The 20,743-nt window shown below is 48.2% G+C and overlaps 1 protein-coding gene across 1 annotated transcript in view; it reads right to left on the minus strand.

Moving 5' to 3' along the window:
• Myo7b (myosin VIIB) overlaps window positions 1–20,743 on the minus strand; it is an 80,412-nt gene that overhangs the window by 37,796 nt on the left and 21,873 nt on the right. The window contains exons 4-14 of the mRNA XM_031365222.1: window positions 19,686–19,838; window positions 18,225–18,409; window positions 14,054–14,175; window positions 10,723–10,865; window positions 9,257–9,370; window positions 7,345–7,498; window positions 4,882–4,958; window positions 3,825–3,944; window positions 3,507–3,649; window positions 2,148–2,358; window positions 1,601–1,736 (exon numbers count right to left, since the gene is read on the minus strand). Of these exons, the coding sequence (XP_031221082.1) occupies window positions 1,601–1,736; window positions 2,148–2,358; window positions 3,507–3,649; window positions 3,825–3,944; window positions 4,882–4,958; window positions 7,345–7,498; window positions 9,257–9,370; window positions 10,723–10,865; window positions 14,054–14,175; window positions 18,225–18,409; window positions 19,686–19,838 (1,558 nt within the window). The remainder of the gene's footprint in view (window positions 1–1,600; window positions 1,737–2,147; window positions 2,359–3,506; window positions 3,650–3,824; window positions 3,945–4,881; window positions 4,959–7,344; window positions 7,499–9,256; window positions 9,371–10,722; window positions 10,866–14,053; window positions 14,176–18,224; window positions 18,410–19,685; window positions 19,839–20,743) is intronic.

The raw sequence follows: 20,743 nt of genomic DNA on the forward strand, positions 1-20,743 counted from the left end.
AAATGAGCCAGGTGGTGGTGGCATACAGGAAGCAGAGGCTGACAGATCTCTGTGAGTTTGAGGCCAGCCTGGTCTACAGAGTGAGTTCAGGACTGCCAGGGCTATACAGGGAAACCCTGTGTCAAAAAAAAAAAAAAAAAAAAAAAAAAAAAAAAAAAAAAAAAAAAAAAAAAAAAAAAAAAAAAGAGGAAGGAGGGAAGGAAGGAAGGAAGAAAGAAAGGAAGGAAGTGAAATGAAGCCAGGTATGGTAGTCCTCACGTGTGATGCTAGATATTTTGGAGGTAAAGGACGAACTATGCATCATGCCCCTATTTAAAACTCAAATAAACAACAACAACAACAACACAACAACAACAACAGGAAAACCAAGGACTTAGGACATAGATCAGTGGGAGAGAGCTCTTGTACTGTGTGTCAGACCCTGAGCTCCATCCATGGCTACCAAAGCAAAGCTGAAAAGATGGGCCCCTCAGCATGAGAAAAGTTTTATGAACTATATCTCTGACAAGGTACTTACAGTCAGAATATAGAAAATGCTATTAGAAGCCAGTGAGACAGCTAAGCAGGGAAAGACACTTGCTGCCAAGTCTGATGGCCTGAGTTCCATCCCAGGCCCCACACTGTGGGAGGAGAGGACAGACTCCTGCCAGTCATCCTCTGATAACACAAGTTCAGGAGGACGTGGAAAGCTTGGTACTCTCCTACACATCTATTAAGAGTGTAAAAAAAAAAAAAAAAAAAAAACCACAGCTACTTTGGAAAAAGAGTTTGGTGGGTCTCCCAAAACTGCACGTGACCTACCTAGATATATGCTGAGCCATCTGAAATCTATGTCCACACAAAGATGGCCACAGCTGTGTTATATAAAATTAGCTGTAATGTAGAAACAATTCAAATATCCATCGATTGAAGAGAGAAGCAAAATATGGGCTAGTGACACAGAAATTCTTCTGTAATAAAAAGAAATAAAGGGGGCTGGGGAGATGACAGGAAAGAGCTTAGTGTGCAAGCGGAGGACTTGGGTTTGATCCCCAGCAACTACATTAACACAGACCAACCTCAAAAATCTCAGAGTATAGCCAGGTAGCGGCGGTGCATGCCTTTAATCCCAGCACTTGGAAGGCAGGGGCAGGCAGATTTCTCTAAGTTTGAGGTCATCCTGGTATACAGAGTGAGTTCCAGTACAACCAAGGCTACACAGAGAAACCCTGTCTTGAAAACACAAACAAACAAACAAACCAAACAAGAACCAAAAGCCCAAAAAACAAAAACAACCAACCAAACATCTTTGAGTAAGTGAAAGAAACCAGCCACAGAGAGCATACATGGCATGCGAAATGGTTAGTGTTTTATCACTTGACAGACTCTAGAATCACCTGGAAGAATGCCCAGCCTGTGAGGGATTATCTATGCTACCTTAACTGAAGCAGAAAGACCCACCCTCAGTGGGTGGCACCTCTCCTGGCTGGGGTCCTGGACTGTTGTAAGCAGAGAAACGAGGCTGAGCAGCAGTCCTGCTTTGTCCTCTGTTTCCCGACTTCCTCCTTCCTGTCATATCCTGAGTTGGCTCCTGCTAGGTCATACCCAAAGCTGTGCTCACCTTCTGCCTGGTAGTATACGTCGCCCGCAAAGTGTGCGATCCCAAACTGGGTGTCATGGATGCTTCTGGGGCTCAGGAAGGACTTGTTGTTGGCATGGATACTGTTCAGTTTCTGCAGCATAGTGACATCTGTCCCCTGGAAGAACCCAGATGCTCTATGGGCTGAGGCCTCCCGAGTCATGAGGAGGCCAACCCACAGGAGACAAAGCAAGGTAGGCTCAGGATGACTGATGACTCACTATTGATGGATGGCCAGCTCACACTAGCTAGTGACTTTTGGTTGTAAAGGCTCAGGAACAGAGACTAGGGGCTACTCCTTTGCCAACCCTCCCACTCTACCCATTGGAAAATTGTCCAGGTCCTTAGCACTCTGGGAAGCCTTCCTGTAGGAGTTGTGCTGAGCAGGAAGGTAGGGTCTGGTTAATATGGGCCTGGTTAGGCAGAGGGTTTGACAACCTTGAGCAAGTTATCAAGTTTACCCACTACACCCAGCCACATGGAGTTGCTTGACCTCTGAGGAGAGACTCAGGATGACGAAGACACATGCCTGTGGGAAGCGGCTCTCCTCATCTAGGAGGGAGATGATGCTCATGGGCTTGAGGGCCAGCATGTCCAGGATGGGCTGGTTGTCAGTGTAGTGGATGTAGTTCCAGGTGATGTTCTCAGACAGGTACTCCTCCTGCTCCATGGTGAACACGTGTTTCACGAAGAACTGCTGAAGGTGCTCGTTGGCGAAGTTGATGCAGAGTTGTTCAAAGCTGTAGAATCAACAGCCCCACCATCTCAAGGTACCACTGGATACCACGCAGCTCCAGCAGGGAGCCCTGAAGTCAGGAGGCATCTTTGCCCCAGACATACACCGCATGCACAAAAGACTCATGAGTAGGTCCACCTCTAATACATGCTTCCTTTTGCTTTGACTCCAGGGTGCTCTGGGGTCCAGGCTCTGACCCTAAAGGCTCTGGAACAGCACTGCCTCCTTCACCTCCCCACTGGCCACCTGTTGCCTTTGATTCTGCCCTGGATAACACCTGCCCAGATTTGGCTCCCTGCCCACCTCATTTCCTCCCCCTGCTTTTATCACAGTGGTGTCTGGTAGAATGCCCAGCCTGCTTCTAATAGCTCCCAGACACTGGATCTGAGATGTTCTGCCTGAGCTCACTCACTTCTTAACTCAAAGACCAGAAATGGTCCACAAGACCCCTAGATGAGTCAATGCTACTGATTTCTGTTATCCCCTGACCCATGTGGTAAGCCATCCTAGAGCAGGAACAGAGTCAGTTGTTCAAGGGGGTGAGTCATGCTAGGAAACGGGCCTGGCTCTTGGGTGTGGCCTTTAGTTGCATAGACTTCTTAGGGCATTGGAGTGTTAGATGCACTCCGGCTGTATTTGCAGAAGGTCCAGGCTTTCTTGTAAACACCCCAGCATTATGAGTTGGGAGTATAAAGTCTTTGATCCAACCCCAATGGCCAGAGTAGGGTGAGGGAAGGAGATAGATACTCACAAGCTTGGACAGAATCGCTGCTCATCTTTGTGTGTGTGTGTGTGTGTGTGTGTGTGTATATGTGTGTGTGTGTGTGTATGCACACACTTGTGTATAGAGGTATGCTTGTGCATGTATTCACATATGTGGAATCAATCTTAGATATTGGTCTTTGATGTCATCCAGCTTTGACTTTTGAGACTGGGTCTCTTCACCAATTCAGGTAGCCTAGCTAGCCACTGAGCCACAGACATCCTCCTGTCTTTACCTCCCCAGGACCCGTGTTACAAGCATGTGCCACCCGCACCCAGCTTTTCCCATGAGTTCTGAAGAAGGAAGCGCAAGCTCGCACAGTAAGCCTGCTTCTGGCTGAGCTTTCATCTACTCTCTTCAGAAATAATGTAGGGTTGAGATTTTCATACCTATTGTTCTGGAAGTTTTCAAAGCCAAATATGTCCAGGAGACCGATGGCCCTCCGCACATTTGGGGGATCCTGGGCTTGGGGAGTGAAGATCGCAGCATTGATCTTCTTGACAATCCACAGGAAGAGGTGTCCATAGATGCCCTGGGGACACAAAGAGAAGCTTTGGTCTCTAAAGCAGAGGAAGAAGGCATGACCTGTCCAGGTTTATCCAGAAAGGGCTGCGTGCAGATTGGCAACACTGACCTCCAAGGGATGTTACCCCCAAAGCTGGGACTTGCCCACCCAGCTGTGTCTGCCCTGCTCTGTGGCTTTGTACCTTGACAAAGGCGTCTCTCCGGTCTGCAGCCTGTGTGATGTTCAAGGGCCTGGAGACAAACTCTCCAAGGACAGGGATTGTGTGCTTGATCAAACAGTCTCGGAGAGCCTGGTGCTGCACCTGGGAAGAGAGTGGGCTTGTACTGTGCCTGTGCAACAGAGCCTGGCTTGGGACTCACACTTGTCACTCTCATGACCAAAGACAACTTAATGGTGAGAAATGCTTTGGACCATAACCAGGCCCATGAGGGTCACAGGCTCGGTATCAAGAGTGCCTCGTACAATGTTTATGGAAGACGGTCTGTTGGTGAATTGGAGCATGCTGCTTTCCTGGGTTGAGAAACAGCTATGCGGGGAGAGCCCAGAGGCCAAACTTTGTTATGCCCTGACTGAGAGCCCCCTCCCCCACTGGAGGCTGAAAACCAAAAGAAGCAAGGGAAGGATGGAGAGGAGTGGGAGAAGACAAAGCTGGCTCCAGCCAAAGTTTTGGAGCCCCCGGTGTAGTTTGAATGTGTGTCTCCGAGTTTCTGTGTTGAGTACATCATCTCCAAATTTAGGTATCAATGATGTTTGGAAGTGGGATTTTAGGACATGACTGGTTTTGTGAGGGTTTCTTTTGCTTTCTGGAATCTTCTGTGCTGAGCCACAGACTAATTTGGACCCGAGAAAGCACAGCTCATGTGGAATAATACAGAATGGATATTCTGATGGGTACGGGGTTTGGAGCCCAAGAGGAGACAGTAGGGAGTAGGTAAGTTAAATGGGAGATTCTGAGTATAGAGCCACTGAAAGGCGGGAGAAGGTATGGAGAGAGGAGGAAGACACATGTGCTAAAGCACCCTGGTCATGTCCATTGTTTCCATTCTCCTTCTCCCCAACCTTGGTGCTTACCCTCAGGAGCCCACAGAATGCAGATAGGCTCAGAGCCTGGGAGAGTGTGGGAGACACATGTGTGGAACTGGACACATTTACGAGAGCCAGGTTTTGGGCTCTTTCAGCCTAAACCCTCAAGGTCTTAGCCACAAGAACCTGAACTAGCAAAGACAAGGATCCAATACCTCTAGCAACTTCATGGCCAAGGGGAAGGCTGGAGTTTCCATCACGTCAGAGGAATCCAGATTCTCAAAGACTGCAGCTGGGGAGAGAAGCAGTAGTCTTGAGAGAGAAATCTGATGTGATGAACAGAGGGCCATGGAAGGTTGGGGTTCTTGGCAGTCCTGTGTCTGCGCCTTAGCAAATACTGTGCTCAGGTGAGTACAGCCCCTGTCCAGGGACCTTCTCTGGGAGAGTGAATCTCCCCGCTGACCAGCAGTCAGTACCAGTTTAGTTGAATCATTGAAACAGGGCCTGGTCCCTGGGTCTGGCTAGGTCAGGACCCTGGGACTATGGGCTGAGTGTCAGGGAGACTGAGTTTAGATACTGAGCAGACACTGCAGGTGTGAGCTTGACTGGGGTCTGTTCTGAGGGAAGAGAGATTGCCAGCTTGCTTTGTTTCCCTACGCTGTCTTTAGTAGCACAGATGTCTGTGTATTTACTGAGTCAGATGCTGTATTAATGGAGCGCCAGCTGTGGGCGGCAGTCTCCTGACTACATCTCTGCCTGCAGTTCTGCCTCTGTGAGCCACTGTCCACCTCAGGGATAGCTAGCTGTCTAACAGGGACAGAAGGCGTTTTGTCTTAGCTTTAAAAGCTGTGAGAACTAAGGATGGAGCATAGTGATAGAATGCTTGCCTAATGTGCATAAGAATCTGGATTCACTCCCAAACATCTCTCTCTCTCTCTCCCTCTCCTTCTCTCTCTCTCTCTCTCTCTCTCTCTCTCACACACACACACACACACACACACACACACACACACTAGATTTCATGACAACCATTTCTTTGCTTTTTCATTATCTTTTTAATTTCCCTCATTATGTCCCTATATGGCACTTAGGAGGTGTGAGTGTTTGTGTATATATGTGTGCCTGTGTGTGCACATGTATGTGACCAGGGGTCAACAGATGGCCTCCTTGATCACTCTCTACCTTATATTTTGTGTTTATGTGTATGCACATGTGTGTAGTGTACATGCATGTGCACATGTAATACACCGTGTACATGCACTAATGTGTGGTTGTGTGTGAATTAATACATGTATGCATGTAAATATGAAGGCCAGACATTGATGTTGAGTATCATTCACCAAGAGCTCTAAGTGTGTCTGACATGGCCAACACTTTCACTGGAGTTACAAACACACAAACTCCACCTTACTTCTTTGAGACCTCTGTCACTGAACCTAGGGCTCACTCAGTGTGACTAGACTGACTGGCTAGGGGCCTCGGGGACCCCCTTGTCTCTACCTCCTCAGCACTGGAATTAAGGTATACACTGCTGTACCTGGCCTTTTATGTGGGTTTCAGAGATCCAGATTCAATCCCTCAGGCTTGCATGGCAAACATTTTACTGACTGAGCCACCTCTCCGGCCCTCAGGCCATGTCTAAGTTCCATGTTGGTGTGATTCCTCAGTCTGGTGATCTGAGCCTGGCACATCTTCCCATGACCATGCCACGCTCACCTTTTTTTTCATTGCTCCTTTTGTTTCAGGCTACATGCTGGATTCATGTTTTAAAAAGCATTCCAAAAATGATTACTGATCTAGATTATCCGTATTTTCCTCCAGAGAGGATTGTCGGTAATGGTCCAGCATCTCAGGATGCCACTGACCAGGACCCTTTGATTTTCATGGCACTTTGATTTCTTACAAACTGGTCTGGGAGGTTCACGAGTTGGGTTTGTATGCTTTGCTTCACCCTGACCATGAGTGGGTAGCCCTCTGGGAGTCCCAGATAACCATGGAGTGACTGACCCGATTCTTTTCTAGCTGTGGTTCTCAACCTTTCTAATGCTGCCATCCCTTAATACAGTTCCTCATGTTGTGCTGAACCCCAAGAATAAAATTATTTCATTGCCACTTCATAACTGTAATTTTCCTACAGTATTGAATCATAGTGTAAATATCTGGTATGTAGATGATCTTAGGAGGCCCCTGCATTCAACCCCCAAGGAGGGAGTCTCAACCCACAGGTTGAGAACCAGTGTTTTAAAAGTATCTTGTGTGTGTGTGTGTGTGTGTGTGTGTGTTTGTGTGTGTGTGTTTGTGTATGAGTGTGTGTGTGTGTGTGTGTAGGACCTTGCTGGCTCTGTTTCCCCATCACTGGTGTTACAAGCATCCCTGGATTGTGTATGGATCCTGGGGGTCTAAACTCAGCTCCTTATGCTTGTATGGCAATCATCTTACTGTTAGCTATCTCCTCAGCCCATCACCTGGCTCTTTTCCTGCAGAGACCCTGTGCTTTCATGTCTTACCCGCAAACTCTGAGGACTGCAAAATCATAGCCATATTTTTAGGATGTAGTTTTCCAAAACTGGGTTAGATCACATGATCCTTTTGGGGCAAGGACCCAGAGACTTCTTTCTCCTGCTGTCCCATCCCCCCACTCTTCCTCCCGAGGGGTGTTATCATGACAAAAACATTACCCATAAACCCCACATTCCCCAGGTGGAGGATGGCTGCCAGCAGCTTGCTGATGTCCCAGTTCTCAGAGTCTGAGAACTGAAGAATCTTCATGGCCGAACGAACATGTGCATAGTCCTTGGCATCGCTGAGCCCCTCATAGGACATGCAGTTCCCCTGCAGGAACAGGACACTTCAGTTGAGAGAGCCACCCCAGATCTCACTGCTCCCTCCTATCCAGAAAAACTTAGATAAGGGTCCCGAAAAGTCACTGTCTAAGCTCTGGGTGGACTCTGAAGGACAACATCCATGTATCCAAGCTGAGCAAACAAATGAAGTGATTTCCAGAGGCAAACCCACATGGAGATATTCGAGGGAGGCACTTGCGCCCATCATTTGATTTCAGACTATTGAAACAATGGACTTCAAGAAACCAGACTGTCCCTTGGAATTTCCTCCTAAGAGAACAAGCCTAGTGGCAGCCAGTGGGAGAGACCGTCTCCCACGAAGAGATTTCCCATAGTTCTAACATCTTGTCACACTGCCTCTCGGGAAGACTGAAAACAAGGCAGAGCTGCCTAGTTATGCACAGCTCTCGCCTTCCATTGAAACCTATATTTCCCGTCAGGACCCCAAGTACAGACTGGTCTGGAGACGTTTGACTTTTTTGTGCCTCTTCCCAGGAAAGCCACATTCCATTTCTTTGCTTTGTCCATGGTCTCTTGTCTGTTTAATTAGCTCATTGAAGATGGTGGCTGAGACCAGCTTGTTAGAGCTGCCTGGACCCAGGCTCTGACCCTGACAGATCTGTTGGCACAGGAGCCAAAGCACACCTGGGCTTGGCCAGCAGCACTGGGTGACCATGAGTAAGTCCCCTCTCTGGGCCTCTATTTGTCATCCATCCATCTTGAGCCCACCTGGCTTGTCTCTAGCTCATCTGGCTTGTCTGTGAGCTCATTCCTATAAGAAGCACTTCTCAAGGTTGACTACATATCAAGACCTGTGCTCCTTCATAGGAGTTATGAATGAATGGCTTGCAATTCTTCACAGCTACTGTATATCTAAAGAGGAGCAGGTAAGAGGCCAATGACCCTTAACTATTACCAGTGCTAAGACCAAATAGACCACAGCTAGCCCCACTGGAAGACAGGGAGAGGTTCTCACAGAAAGTGTCTAACCTGGACCTTCACAGGGCAAAGGGTGGTGAGACAGAGTTGGGAGGTGGGATCCCAAGGGCTTCTGCAAGGAAGGTCAGATCTTTGAGAAGTATGATGCTATGTCAAAGGTCTTGAACTTAAGAGTGACTAATTGCTGTCAGAGGGTTTGCTCTGTGAGAATGATTGATAGACCAGAGGTCAAAGATGGTCACAGGGAGAACCCAAAAGAAAACTACTGCCACATTTTAGGAAAGGACTGGTGAAGACATTGAGATAGTGACCACAGGTAATATAGGAAATTGATCCATGGGTAGAGAATGTCATCCCCTTATTAACTAATGCAAGCTCATATCTGCTTGAATCTCACTGTCCTGGAAGGGAGGAGAGGGGGAGGGCGAGGCTCATGTTCTGAGAGCTTGGAGTCTGGGTGAATCTACAAGGACAGATTCAAGAGTCTGTGGATAACCATCTGTCGCCCATTGTGCTGGGGAGAATCTTGTAGGCCTGGAGGGATTCAGAAGAAGATGGTGTACACTGAAAAGGACCAGAGCCTTAGCTTGGGGCTCCAGGAGTACAGGAGCAGAAGGCAAATAGAAAGCAGGCCATAAAGATGGTCATAAAATCATTTCCAAACAGGAAGGAAAGGGGACCTAGCACTCACTCAGGGCCCAGCTGGAGAAGAAACCCAGCAGCCAAGACTGTGTGACTGTGTGCCAGCCCTTTCTTTCCTCTCTTTGTTTCTGAGGAACAAGTTGGGAAGAGGAATAGGGCAACTCACCATGGTCAGGTAGTGGTACTCAGAGGGCATGCCCAGACCCAGCATTTGCTTCTCTTCCTGGCTCATCCCCATCAGCATGCAGTAGAAGATGTGGTAGTTACGTTCCTCTGCAGCCTGGGAGACAAGGCATCCGAAGAGACATGTGAGCAAGACCCTCCGAACTTCTCCAGTTTCAGCTTGAAGAACTCCCAGCCACGTGTGGCTGTGGCATTTACCCAAGGTCCAGTCTGCACCCCTAGGTCGCCTATGTTCCAAGAAGCAGAGGATTCTGGGTACCATGAACCAAGAGGCTAGTCTGACCTTGCGTTCATCCTGACCTCACTTCCTAGCCCAGAAAGCCATACAGAACTCTGCAACTCACTGTCTCACGGAAGTTAGACCATCTAGAGAGCCAACGGCCATAGATTTGGGCAGACGCGGGGTTTATGAATACTATTTACAACCACATCCTCACTGTGAAAGTTCAGACTGTTGTAAGGTAAGTTTTCTTTCCACCTTGTCTCTCCGCCTCCTCAAAATCTCTGCTTCCCACTCCACAGAAGCCCTTCAAGGCTTGTGTTTCTTCCAGACCACTTATAAATTCACTTATATAATGCATCTATAGTTCCAGTTTGGTTCATGAGTGTGTTCTTGTGGGTACAAGTATGCATGTACAAGCATGAACGTGAAGAGCATAGGACAATCTTGGATGTGATTCTTGGGAATCTACCTTGTTTTTTGAGACAGGGTCTCTCACTGACCTAGAATCAGAAAAGCAGGCCAGGCTGACTGGCCAGCAAATGCCAGGGATCCTCCTGCCTCTGCCTCCCCAGTCCTGGGCCATGGCCCTCTATGCTGTTCTCCAGGTCCCTCTGCCACAGCCCCCAAAGCACCTTGACTTAGATTTGTTCTAGCCAGGCCTCAAAGTAAATTCCAGTGGAGGTGAGGCATGGTAGGCACCAAAGAATGAAGAAAAATACACGGATGAACAGATAATTAGAAGTTCAAAGTTACCTGCAACTACCTAGCAAGTTTAAAAAAAAAAAAAAAACATGTTGGGGGAAGGAAGATGACTCAAGTGGTAAAGTACTTGCTATGCAAGTATAAGGATATAAGTTCAAATCCCCCCATTCATGTAAAGAGCTGGATATGGTGGTATACACCTGTAATCCTAGTTCTGGGGAGACAGGAACTGGATCCCTGGGGCTTGCTAGCCAGCTAGTCTTGTTGAATCAGTGAGCTCAAGATACAGTGGGTGACCCTGTATCCAAAAATAAGGTGGCGAGTGATCAGGGAACACAACCAACACTGCCAGGTGTCACACAAATGCGCACACATGTGTATCTGCACACACACACAAACATGCATATGAAATTCAATTGCTCCCTTTGCAGTAACACTGAGAAACACATGGAGTCTGGGAGGGGACAGAGGCAGGAGGATGACAGTGAAGAAATCCCAGGGGGTTGGGGGAGGGGTAGTCTCACCTGTCGGCAGACTCTGGACTTCTCCAGGAGGAAGTGCTCAATACTTGCACCCTCGATCACCCCGCTAGAGTTGAAGTGGATGTCAATGTACTTCCCGAAGCGGCTGGAGTTGTCATTGCGGACGGTCTTGGCATTGCCAAAGGCTGAGGGTAAAAGGGAGATTTCACAACAGGAGCAGAAGGGAGAAAATTCCCATTTATTTAAGGGTCATCTGGGTAGGTTTTCAGAGGAGGTGGATGAAAGGTCTGGAGTCTGGGATTCAAGAATCAACAGTGAGGTAGTTATTCTTTTGGGGAAGTAGTTCATTGGAAGAGTTGTTAGTGCTTTAGACAGACAGCTTGCCCAATACTGTAGGTAGACAGCGTGTCTGAAGCTGAGGAGAGTTTAGGTCCATGTGGAAGAGCATGTGTCCCTTCTTATAGGCCTCAGAGGAAGGGGGAGGTTTGCCATGTAGTTGAGGAGTAGCCTGTATCTAGGGGAGGACTAAGGATGAAGAGTAACCTGTGCCTAGGGGAGGACTGGGGATGAGGAGTAGCCTGCGCCTAGGGGAGGACTGGGGATGTGGGATAAGTGAGGAAGAGGAGCGTCTCTAGTTAAGGTGCACCCATTACACCAGTAGCTGCCCTGGGGTCTATGGTCCTGAGTTGGTAAACTCCCTTGGGGATTTAATAATGGAACCCAGGCATCCGGGGAATCAGTTAGGAAGTTAGACACTCACAGCCAGGCTTTTGATAGGAGAGTTGGTGTTTCATTCTCAGCAGTGTGAGAAATGGGTTGTTTCAGGTAAACACGGCTTGAAAAGCCCCTAGTCTAAAACCTGACAATGGAGAGCGTGCAGTTGAAGGTGAGGAAGGTTGTCCTCCTAGCCACGGTAGGAAGAGACAGGACAGGAAAGCTAGCAGGGCAGAAGACAGTGGGCCTCTATAGAGTAGGAATCTGGCTTGAGTGTAGACCCAGGAGAAGAGGAGAGAAGGCTGGCCAAAACAGTGGTAGGCTAGAGGACTTATGACTGGGATTGCTAGGCTCAGAACTTGAGATGGCCTCCTCAAGGAGGCAGGGAGGCTTCTGAGGGCCAACAGAGCCATGTGCTTCTCAAGTGGTCAGCCCACAATACATATACATATGTGTAAAATGAAATAGGCTCAGCATGTTGTACACACACACACACACACACACACACACACACACACACACACAAAGAAGATGAGGCTGGGGAGATGGCTCAGCATTTAAAAGCATTGGCTGTTTTTTCACAGGACCTGGGTTTGATTCCCATCGCCCACATGCAGCTTAAAAACCAACTGTAACTTTAGCATCAGGGAATCTAACACCCTCTTCTGCATGAATGAGGTCGGTGCACAGGCGCACACAAAGGCAAGTTACTCATACACATAAAATCAAAACAAATAAATAAACTATAAAAGTGGAAGAGATCATGAATTTAAGGCGGAGTTGAGGGGGACACAGGAGAAATTGGAGGAGGGAGAAGAGGAGGAGGGTGCGAATGTTGTAAATACAGTATTCATGAAGAAATTCCCCTGGGGACCAGGGAAGGAAAAGCGAAAAGAAAAAGATGTTTCATGTGATGAGGCAGAGGTGGAATGGGAGGCGTGACTGACAAGGGTTGACTCCACCCCAGAAAGAGCAGGCAGTTACAGGAGGAGGCTTGTGGGCTGTAGCATGGACCCAATGCATCTTTTGTAGAGCTGTTACTGCAGGTTTCTCAGTGGCCCACAGAAGTGTGAAAAGCTGTCCAAATAAAAATGGCATTACCCATGTCAAACCTTTAGCAGTCACAGTGACAATAAAGCAGGAATCCTGGGAGGGCTATCATGCACGTGTGCTTATGATGGGTGGGCAGAAAGAGGAGGGTCCCTGGGGCTTGCTGGCCAGCCGGTCTAGCCATCCAGTGAGCTTCAGATTCCATGAGAGACCCCCTATGAGAAATCAAGGTGCGGGCTGGAGGGATGACTCAGCAGTTAGGGGCACTGACTGCTTAAGGACCAGAGCTTGGTTTCCAGCACATATTTGTTGGATCACAACACCAAGCCCACTTGATGAAGTTCCAAGTCAGTGTCTCAAACCAAAGGCGGAATGCACCTAAGGTTAACTTCTGACCTTCACATGCTTATACATACATGTGCATGTGTGTTCACACACCCATAAGATAAATAAAATAACAACACATAGGCGAGGGAAGAAAAAAAAAGATGAATTGTTCAGCAGCTACTGGACCTGGAGCCAAGGTCACGTGTGCCTGGGCTACCTTGACCAGGGACTACAGGCAAGAGTGGGGACCTAACACAACTCTTCTGAGGGGAGGTCTGACTCACAGTCTGTCATTAGGTGAGCTCACTGCAGAGTCTCTCACTGTAATCGGTAAGGCTGGGGATGCAAGGCACTGACTGGTGCAAGGCATCCACCTCCTCCTTGCCCAATTCTGGGTCCTCTCTTTCCTTCTCAAACTATCCAGTCAGCACCGGAATCCGAGTCCTTGCTCTGCCTGCTCCTGCTGCTGCTTCTTCATCTCCTTGAGGGTTCCCTGTGGCAACCTTAATCACATGTGGCCCAGAAACAACTTCTCAGAAACACACAGACATTTCTCTAACTGGTTTGATCTTGGAACCCTATCAATTTTTTTTTGTTTGTCTGGGTTTTTGGTTTTCCAAGACAGGGTTTCTCCATGTAGCCCTGACTGTACTGGAACTCTCTGTAGACCAGGCTGGCCTTGAGCTCACAGAGATCTGCCCACCTCTGCCTCCCGAGTGCTGGATTAAAAGGATGCACTACCACTGCCTGCCTTGGAACCCCATTTTTAAAGGGACACTGTGGGTTTTTCCCCTTTTGGGGAGTGTGTGCGTGCATGCATGTGTATGCACGAAAGGCCAGAAACCAACCTCAGGTGTCTTTTTTCATCCACCATGCATTTTTGAGACAGGGTATCTCACTGGATTCTGAGGCTCACCAGTTAGGCTGGGCTGGCCGGCCATTGGGCCCCAGGGATTTACCTGTCTCTGCTTCTCCTATGCTAGGATTACAAGAACCACCTATGCCTGTTTTTGTTGTTGTTGTTTTTTGTTTTTTGTTTTGTTTTGTTTTGTTTTTAACATGCATGCTGGGGATTGAATTTAGGTCCACATGCTTATATGGCAAGCATTTTCCCAATTATGCTTTCTCTACTGCCTTTCCATGTTGCCTGGGAAGTCACATACTCCTGTTCATCCTACCTTTGTTTAAAGGTTATGGCTGTGTCATGGCTACCCATGGCTACCCATAGCTCCCATGTGTGGGGAGGACCACTCCTGCCCAAGTCCTCAGGATCGTAGCTTACCTTCCAGGATGGGATTGGCCTCTAGGACCTGTTGCTCGATCCACGAGTGCTGGCCGCTGACTGTGGCCAGGAACTGAAGGATGAGCTTGGTAGTCTCTGTCTTTCCGGCCCCAGACTCGCCACTGCCAGAGAGTGCAGGGAAATGAGACCTCAGGGAGACTTACCACTATCTAGAGCCTCTCCACTCCCCATACCCCCAACTCCTACCCACCCTGTCCCCTGGTCCAAGCTGACAGGAGTACACTTTCCCATGAAGAAATTCCACAATGCCTTTTCCCTGAGGTCCTGAGCCTCTCAGACTCTTTTTGATACAGGCATGTCCACATGTGTTCTAGAATAACTATAATGTAGCCCAATACATTTGTAGAAGGCAATGTCAAAAAGATGAACATCCCTGGTAGAAATTGTTGTCATTGTCTTTTCTTTCCTGCTAGGCTGAAGGACTCTTGGCACACTGAGACCTGGGTTATTCCAGGGCTACCTGGCAGAACAGGGAAGGCGACTGGGTGTCTTTCTGATGAAAGTGTGGCTCCTGGGCTCAGTGTTATCTGTATCTGGACAGAAATCCAGGATCCCAGGTTCCCTTAGGACCAGGTGAGTGACTGACCCACTCGGAATCTGTGCGTAACCTGGGATGTTCAGTAGTGACTGCCAGCTTGGCAGGCTCTCACATCACTAGAGAGCAAGCCTCTGAGTATGTCTGTGAGATCCCTAGATTAGGTTACTTGAAGTGGGAAGACACACCCTAGATATGGTTGGCACGTTTCCACAGGCTGAGATCCTGGACGGAATGAAAAGGAACCGTCAAGCTTAGCACCAGCGTACATCTCTCTGCTTGCCGACTGAGGACACAGTGTGAGCAGCTGCCTCATACCCTGTCTCTGTGCCTTCCCCACCATGAAGAACCTGTGAGTCCTTTCCTTGTTTACTGCTTGGTTAGGGACTTGCTGCAGCTGACAACTGCAGCAGAACTCTCAGGACTTGCTTACTGTCCTGGAGAGCCAGCTGCTACATGGCTTTAATATTCACCCCAAGGTCAAGTTGAGCTGGGCATACCTTTAATTCTTGCTCCCAGGAGGCAGAAAGGCCAGTCTCCAAGAGTTTAAGGCTATTCTACATACCAAGTTCAAAACCAGCCAGAGCTATGAGAGACATAGCTCTCAAATACATAGTAAGACCCAGTCCAAAAAAGAAAACAAAATAAACAACACCAAAATTGCATTAAAAAAAAAAAAAAGATTGGCTGAACAATGATGGCCCACACCTTTAACCCAAGCACTCAGGAGGTTGAGGCAGGCAGACCTCTGAGTTTGGGGCCTGCCTGGTCTACAGAGCAAGTTTCAGGACAGCCAAGGCTACACAGAGAAACCCTGTCTTGAAAAGGAGGAGGAGGAAGAAGAAGAAAGGAGGAGGAAGAAGAAGAAAGGAGGAAGAGAGGAGGAGGAGAAAAGGAAGAAAAAAGGAGGAGGAAGAAGGAAGGAGGAGAAAGAGGAGGAAGAAGAAGGGAGGAAGAGGAAGAAGGAGGAGGAGGAGGAGAAGAAGGAGAAGGAGGAGGAGGAAGAAGAAGGAGGAGGAAGAGGAGAAGAAGAAGGAGGAGGAAGAGGAGGAGGAGAAGGAGAAGAAGAAGGAGGAGGAGGAGGAGAAGGAGGAGGAGAAGGAGAAGGAGAAGGAGAAGGAGAAGAATAAGAAGAAGAAGAAGAAGAAGAAGAAGAAGAAGAAGAAGAAGAAGAAGAAGAAGAAGAAGAAGAAGAAGAAGAGAGGGTTACCATACTGCTTAAATGAATCATGATCTTGAGCTCATGGCCTCAAGAGATCCTTCTATCTCACCCTCCCAAGTCCCAAGTAACTGGTCCTGGAAACGTGCGCCTCAGTGCAGTGAGCTTGTACTTAGGGTTGAAGCACTTGCTTGACTGTGATTCTGTGGTTTGTGGCCCAGCAGTCTTAGAGCACATGCTTCCTAGTTTGTGTGCCAACTCTCACTCTTGGAAGTGCCTTTCCTTTCTTTAAAAAAAAAAATCTCACTGGGCAGTCATGGTGCGTGCCTTTAATCCCAGCACTTGGGAGGCAGAGGCAGGTAGATTTCTGAGTTCGAGGACAGCCTGGTCTACAGAGTGAATTCCAGGATAACCAGTGCTACACAGAGGAACCCTGTCTCTCAACAACCCCCCCCAAAATCTCTATTTCTAGTTCTAACCATGGGACCTGAGACCCGAGAGCCTAGAAACTTCTGTTATGCCCAGATTCCTAGGGGAAACCCAGGAGAGTTCAAGAATTGCAAAATCTACTGCAATGTGCATAGGAGTCCTTTATTTCCGAGTCTTGACTCGGAAACCTCCCTACAGCATAGGTCCGAAGTGAGACCCCCCTCCCCCCAGCTTGGGTGTCTTAGCACTTATATACAGAGTAGTTAGAAATTCCTTGAATACTTAGGGTGAAGGAGAGAGAAGGCGGGTGTGGTACGTCATAGCTCATACATGGTAATTTGGTAGAGCAGAATTGCAAGGCTGAGAGAGGGATTAAAGATGGTCTTTTGTGGGGCTATCAGGAACTAGTTTTATGGCCAGCCCTAACTGTCTGTGACCTCTGATTACCTCTTTTCTATGATTTAAGCGTGGGACCCTAATCTCCTTTCTTCAAGGACAGGCACCAGCGGCACCTGGTTGTCTAAGAGAGTGCTGGCTTGGGCACCACCAAAGCTAAGGAGTTTTTGTCATTTGTCTTACTCAGGCAGCCAGGGAGGGGGGAAGAACCATTGCTTTTGCTGCAAGTGGGGAGGGGGAGCAGAGCTTCTGAGGGACAATGTAGAGGCAAACCACAGAAGCAAACCTCACTGAGCTTGCTGTGGGAGAGCGCCTAGGGGGAAGGGGGACTTCTGCAAGAAGAAGAAAGAGGAGGAGGAGGAGGAGGAGGAGGAGGAGGAGGAGGAGAAGAAGAAGAAGAAGAAGAAGAAGAAGAAGAAGAAGAAGAAGAAGAAGAAGAAGAAGAAGAAGAAGAAGAAGAAGAAGAAGAAGATGAAGAAGAAGAAGAGCAGAATCAAGTCGCCTGTGCACCTTACTTCATGGGGCTTAGATCCACACCTGTAACATCACTGGGAGTGAACCATGGCCTCTCCAATTGGAGGTTCCCTGACACTAAGATAAGAGCCCAGTTCAGAGGCTGACTGAAGGCATGAGACTCGGCTTAGGCTAGGATGCTGTTCTGTGCTCCTTGCTCTCTATGCTCCCTGCTGGGAGAGGCAGCATCCCCTGCCTGTTATTTGCCTCTTCCCTGTTCTGCATCCCTTATGTTCTTAGCGCCTGTTTGGATAAACACTCTACTGCTGCCTGCCAGTCTCCTGTTCTGTGACATGAGCCCGGGAGCAGAAATTGGAGTCTCTTTCATCTGATGCTGTTTCCTGCGTTAGGACAAGGAGGCCCAAGAAGATCTTTTTGTATATTACTTATTCTTATTTTTGAGACAGTATTCACTTAACACAGGGCAGCCTAAATTTTGCTATCCACCCAAGGGTGAACTTGAATTTCTGACCCTCCTGCCCCCACCTTCTGAGTGCTAGGATTATAGGCATGCACAACTTGGTTCACCGGGTGCTGCAGATAGAACCCATTGCTTCAGCATGCGAAGTAAGCCCAATAGCAACTCAGCTATCTCTCTAGCATGGGTATAGAAAGACCTTGCATGAATGAATGAATGAACGGACAAACTAACTCATGCATAAGTGAATGACGATTACAATTCCAAGTTAGGGACCTGGGAACCAAATCCTCGATCCTCCTATTTTTTTTTTTCCTCAGCAGGAAGAAGGTCTGTGTACAAGATGGCCAGGATTGAGCAGGCAAGGAAGCAGAGCCATGCTCGGGGTTAAAGGAGCACTTGTCCCTCCCAGCCCTTAGAGACCTCAGGGTATGGAGGATGTGTCTTTAAGAAACCTTAATGTCAGAGCGTGGGGAACATGCCCTTGGGGTGTGGAGGACATGCTCTTGAGGTGTGAGGGACATGTCACCGAAGCAGGGCAGTAGGAGCAGTTCTGAGCAAACAGGTGTGCTAAGAACTCTGGTTAGGAAGAGACCCTGGGAGAACCTTAGGGAGAGGAGTGCTTCTTCCTTTCTGGGGTCCTCTGGGGCTTAAAGGCAGTAGTTGACCATCTACCCCAGGAATGGGGTCTGAGCCTCACCTGATGATACAGCACTGGTCCTTCTTGTTCTTCTTCATGTTGAAGTAGCAGCTGTTGGCAATGGCGAAGACGTGGGGAGGTAGCTCACCCATGTGGCGGTTGTAGTAGATTTGGACCTGCTCCAGGGTGTACAGGGGCAGCATCTGGAATGGGTTCACAGCCACCAGGATGGAGCCTGTGTAGGTCTGGCAATGAGAGCAGGTAATGAGCACCTCCTGCCAGTCCTGGGACAGATCTGCTGGGCTGGACCTCAGCCTTGGCTGCCACACCTCTAGAGCTGCTCTCGGCTGCCCAGCTCCTTCCTCTGAGACGATGGAGCATCCTCTAGGACCACAAGTTTCTGGGGGCTTGTTCCCAGTAATATTAAACGTGTAGTACCCTGCCTAGTTTTAAAAGGGGCTCAATTAAAAATAGGTTGGATAAATAAATGAGCTGCTCAGCACGGAGAGGGAAGAACAGACTCAGTGGGTGCTTACAGAAGGGGCAGCCCTTATTGACTACCTACTGTGTGCCTGGCACTGTGCTATCTTTCTGCACTAGCTGCCCATCTTCCAGAGTATGATGTTCCAGCCTTGGAACAAATAAACAAATAAAAAGAACAGAGCTGGAGAGATGGCTCCGTGATTAAGAGCACTGAGTGCTCTTCTAGAGGTCCTGAGTTCAATTCTCAGCAACCACATAGTGGCTCACCACCATCTGTTATGGGATCTGATGCCCTCTTTTGGTGTTTCTGAAGATAGCTATAATATATATATATATAATATATTAATATTAATATATGTGATATATTAATATATAATGTGTTATATATTCTATAATATATATTAATATAGATAATATATTAATAATAAATAAATTATATATATATAATGTCTTTTTTTTGTTTTTGTTTTTATTTTTTTGAGACAGAGTCTCTCTGGCTGTCCTGGAACTCACTCTGTAGACCAAGCTGGCCTCAAACTCAGAAATCTGCCTGTCTCTGCCTCCCAAGTGCTGGGATTAAAGGCATGCGACACCACTGCCTGGCCTATAATGTCTTTTTTAAAAAAACAAAAACAAAAAAAAAAAACCAAAAAAACAAAAACAAAAAACAAAACAAAACAAAACAAAAACCCAAACAATAAAGCAGTCTCATGTAGCCCAGGCTAGTCTTGAACTCTTGTGGGCTGGGAATGACCTTGAATTTCTAATGCTCCTGACACTATGTCCCTAGTGCTGAGATTAGAGGTGCACATGACTGTGCCCAGTTTATATGGTTGGGATATCAAATCCAGGGCTTCCTGCACTCTAGGCAAAGCACCAACTGAGCTACATCTCCAGGCTTGCTTCTGTTTCTTTGGATTGGTGGCAGAGGCTGAGAAAGCCGGAGCACCTGGACCGCCTCACTGAGTGAAGGTAGAGGAGCAGTGGCAAGCCCCAGACCCCTCAGCTTCCCCAGGACGTAGCACCAGTGAAACTCACATAGATCTTGTGCTGCTGGTATCGGATCAGGAGATTGTGCACCACACCCGCCTCGTTCAGGTCCCCTAGGCGGATCATGTCATCCACTCCTTGGGCTGAGTTGGGGTGCATAGCCCTGAGTGTGCTGAGACCTTCTGCGCAGATCCAGTGTTCCTGTAACGACAGGCACAAACTCTCCACATAGGCCTGCCCTCTGCACCCTTCTATCCCACATTCTCGGGTCTGAGATGCCTCTCTGGCCAGGCTTGATCTTGGTCTGAGTCACAGGATACCTGTGACAAAGTTAGATCCATCTATGGCTTTGGTCGGCATCCATCTAAGGGACTGGGGTTCACGCGGAGCTGGGGCTGGGCTTAGCCTCAGATAGGCATGTGAGAGCTAGCAGCTGGGAGTTTGCAGACGGAGACCTTAGGAGTCCTTGAAGCAGAATGGTGCAAGTGATAGCAGTTTTAAAATTCCACAGCACTGCTCGAGTAGACGGAACACTGTGTTGTTGTTGTTGTTGTTGTTGTTATTGTTTTTTTTTGGAGACAGGATTTCTCTGTGTAGCCTTGGCTGTCCTGGAACTCACACTGTAGACTAGGCTGGTTTCAGACTCATTAAAAATCCACCTGCCTCTGCCTCCCAAGTACTGGGATTAAAGGCATGCACCACCACCACTGGGCTATTATTATTATTTTATTGACTTCAAGACTTCGGTGGTCCTAGGTACAGTCAGAAACTTCACTTTGTAGGTCATTATCTGTGTGCGATTCTCCCTAGAGCCTCAGGGGGACAGGGAGGTTGGCCTGAGGAGGAGTTAGTGACCAGCTGGATGTTGACTCCCTCACCGTCCTTGGCTGTCCCTGTCTTCTACACAGATGGATTGGCTTCTAACCTAACCACCCTGAGCTATCCACTTCTAGCCTGGACACTTTTGTCCCTTCTGCCTCCCTCCACGCACCTTTCTCACCGCTGCCCCTCCTGCTTCCACCCGGCTGCTCGTCAGCTTTTGGACCTGTACCTTCCCTCCCTCATCCCACCTCCTCACTCCCTCCTCCTCCTCCGCCAACAGTCCT

Source organism: Mastomys coucha, unplaced genomic scaffold (genome assembly GCF_008632895.1).
Source record: "Mastomys coucha isolate ucsf_1 unplaced genomic scaffold, UCSF_Mcou_1 pScaffold13, whole genome shotgun sequence".
Classification (NCBI taxonomy): Eukaryota; Metazoa; Chordata; class Mammalia; order Rodentia; family Muridae; genus Mastomys; species Mastomys coucha.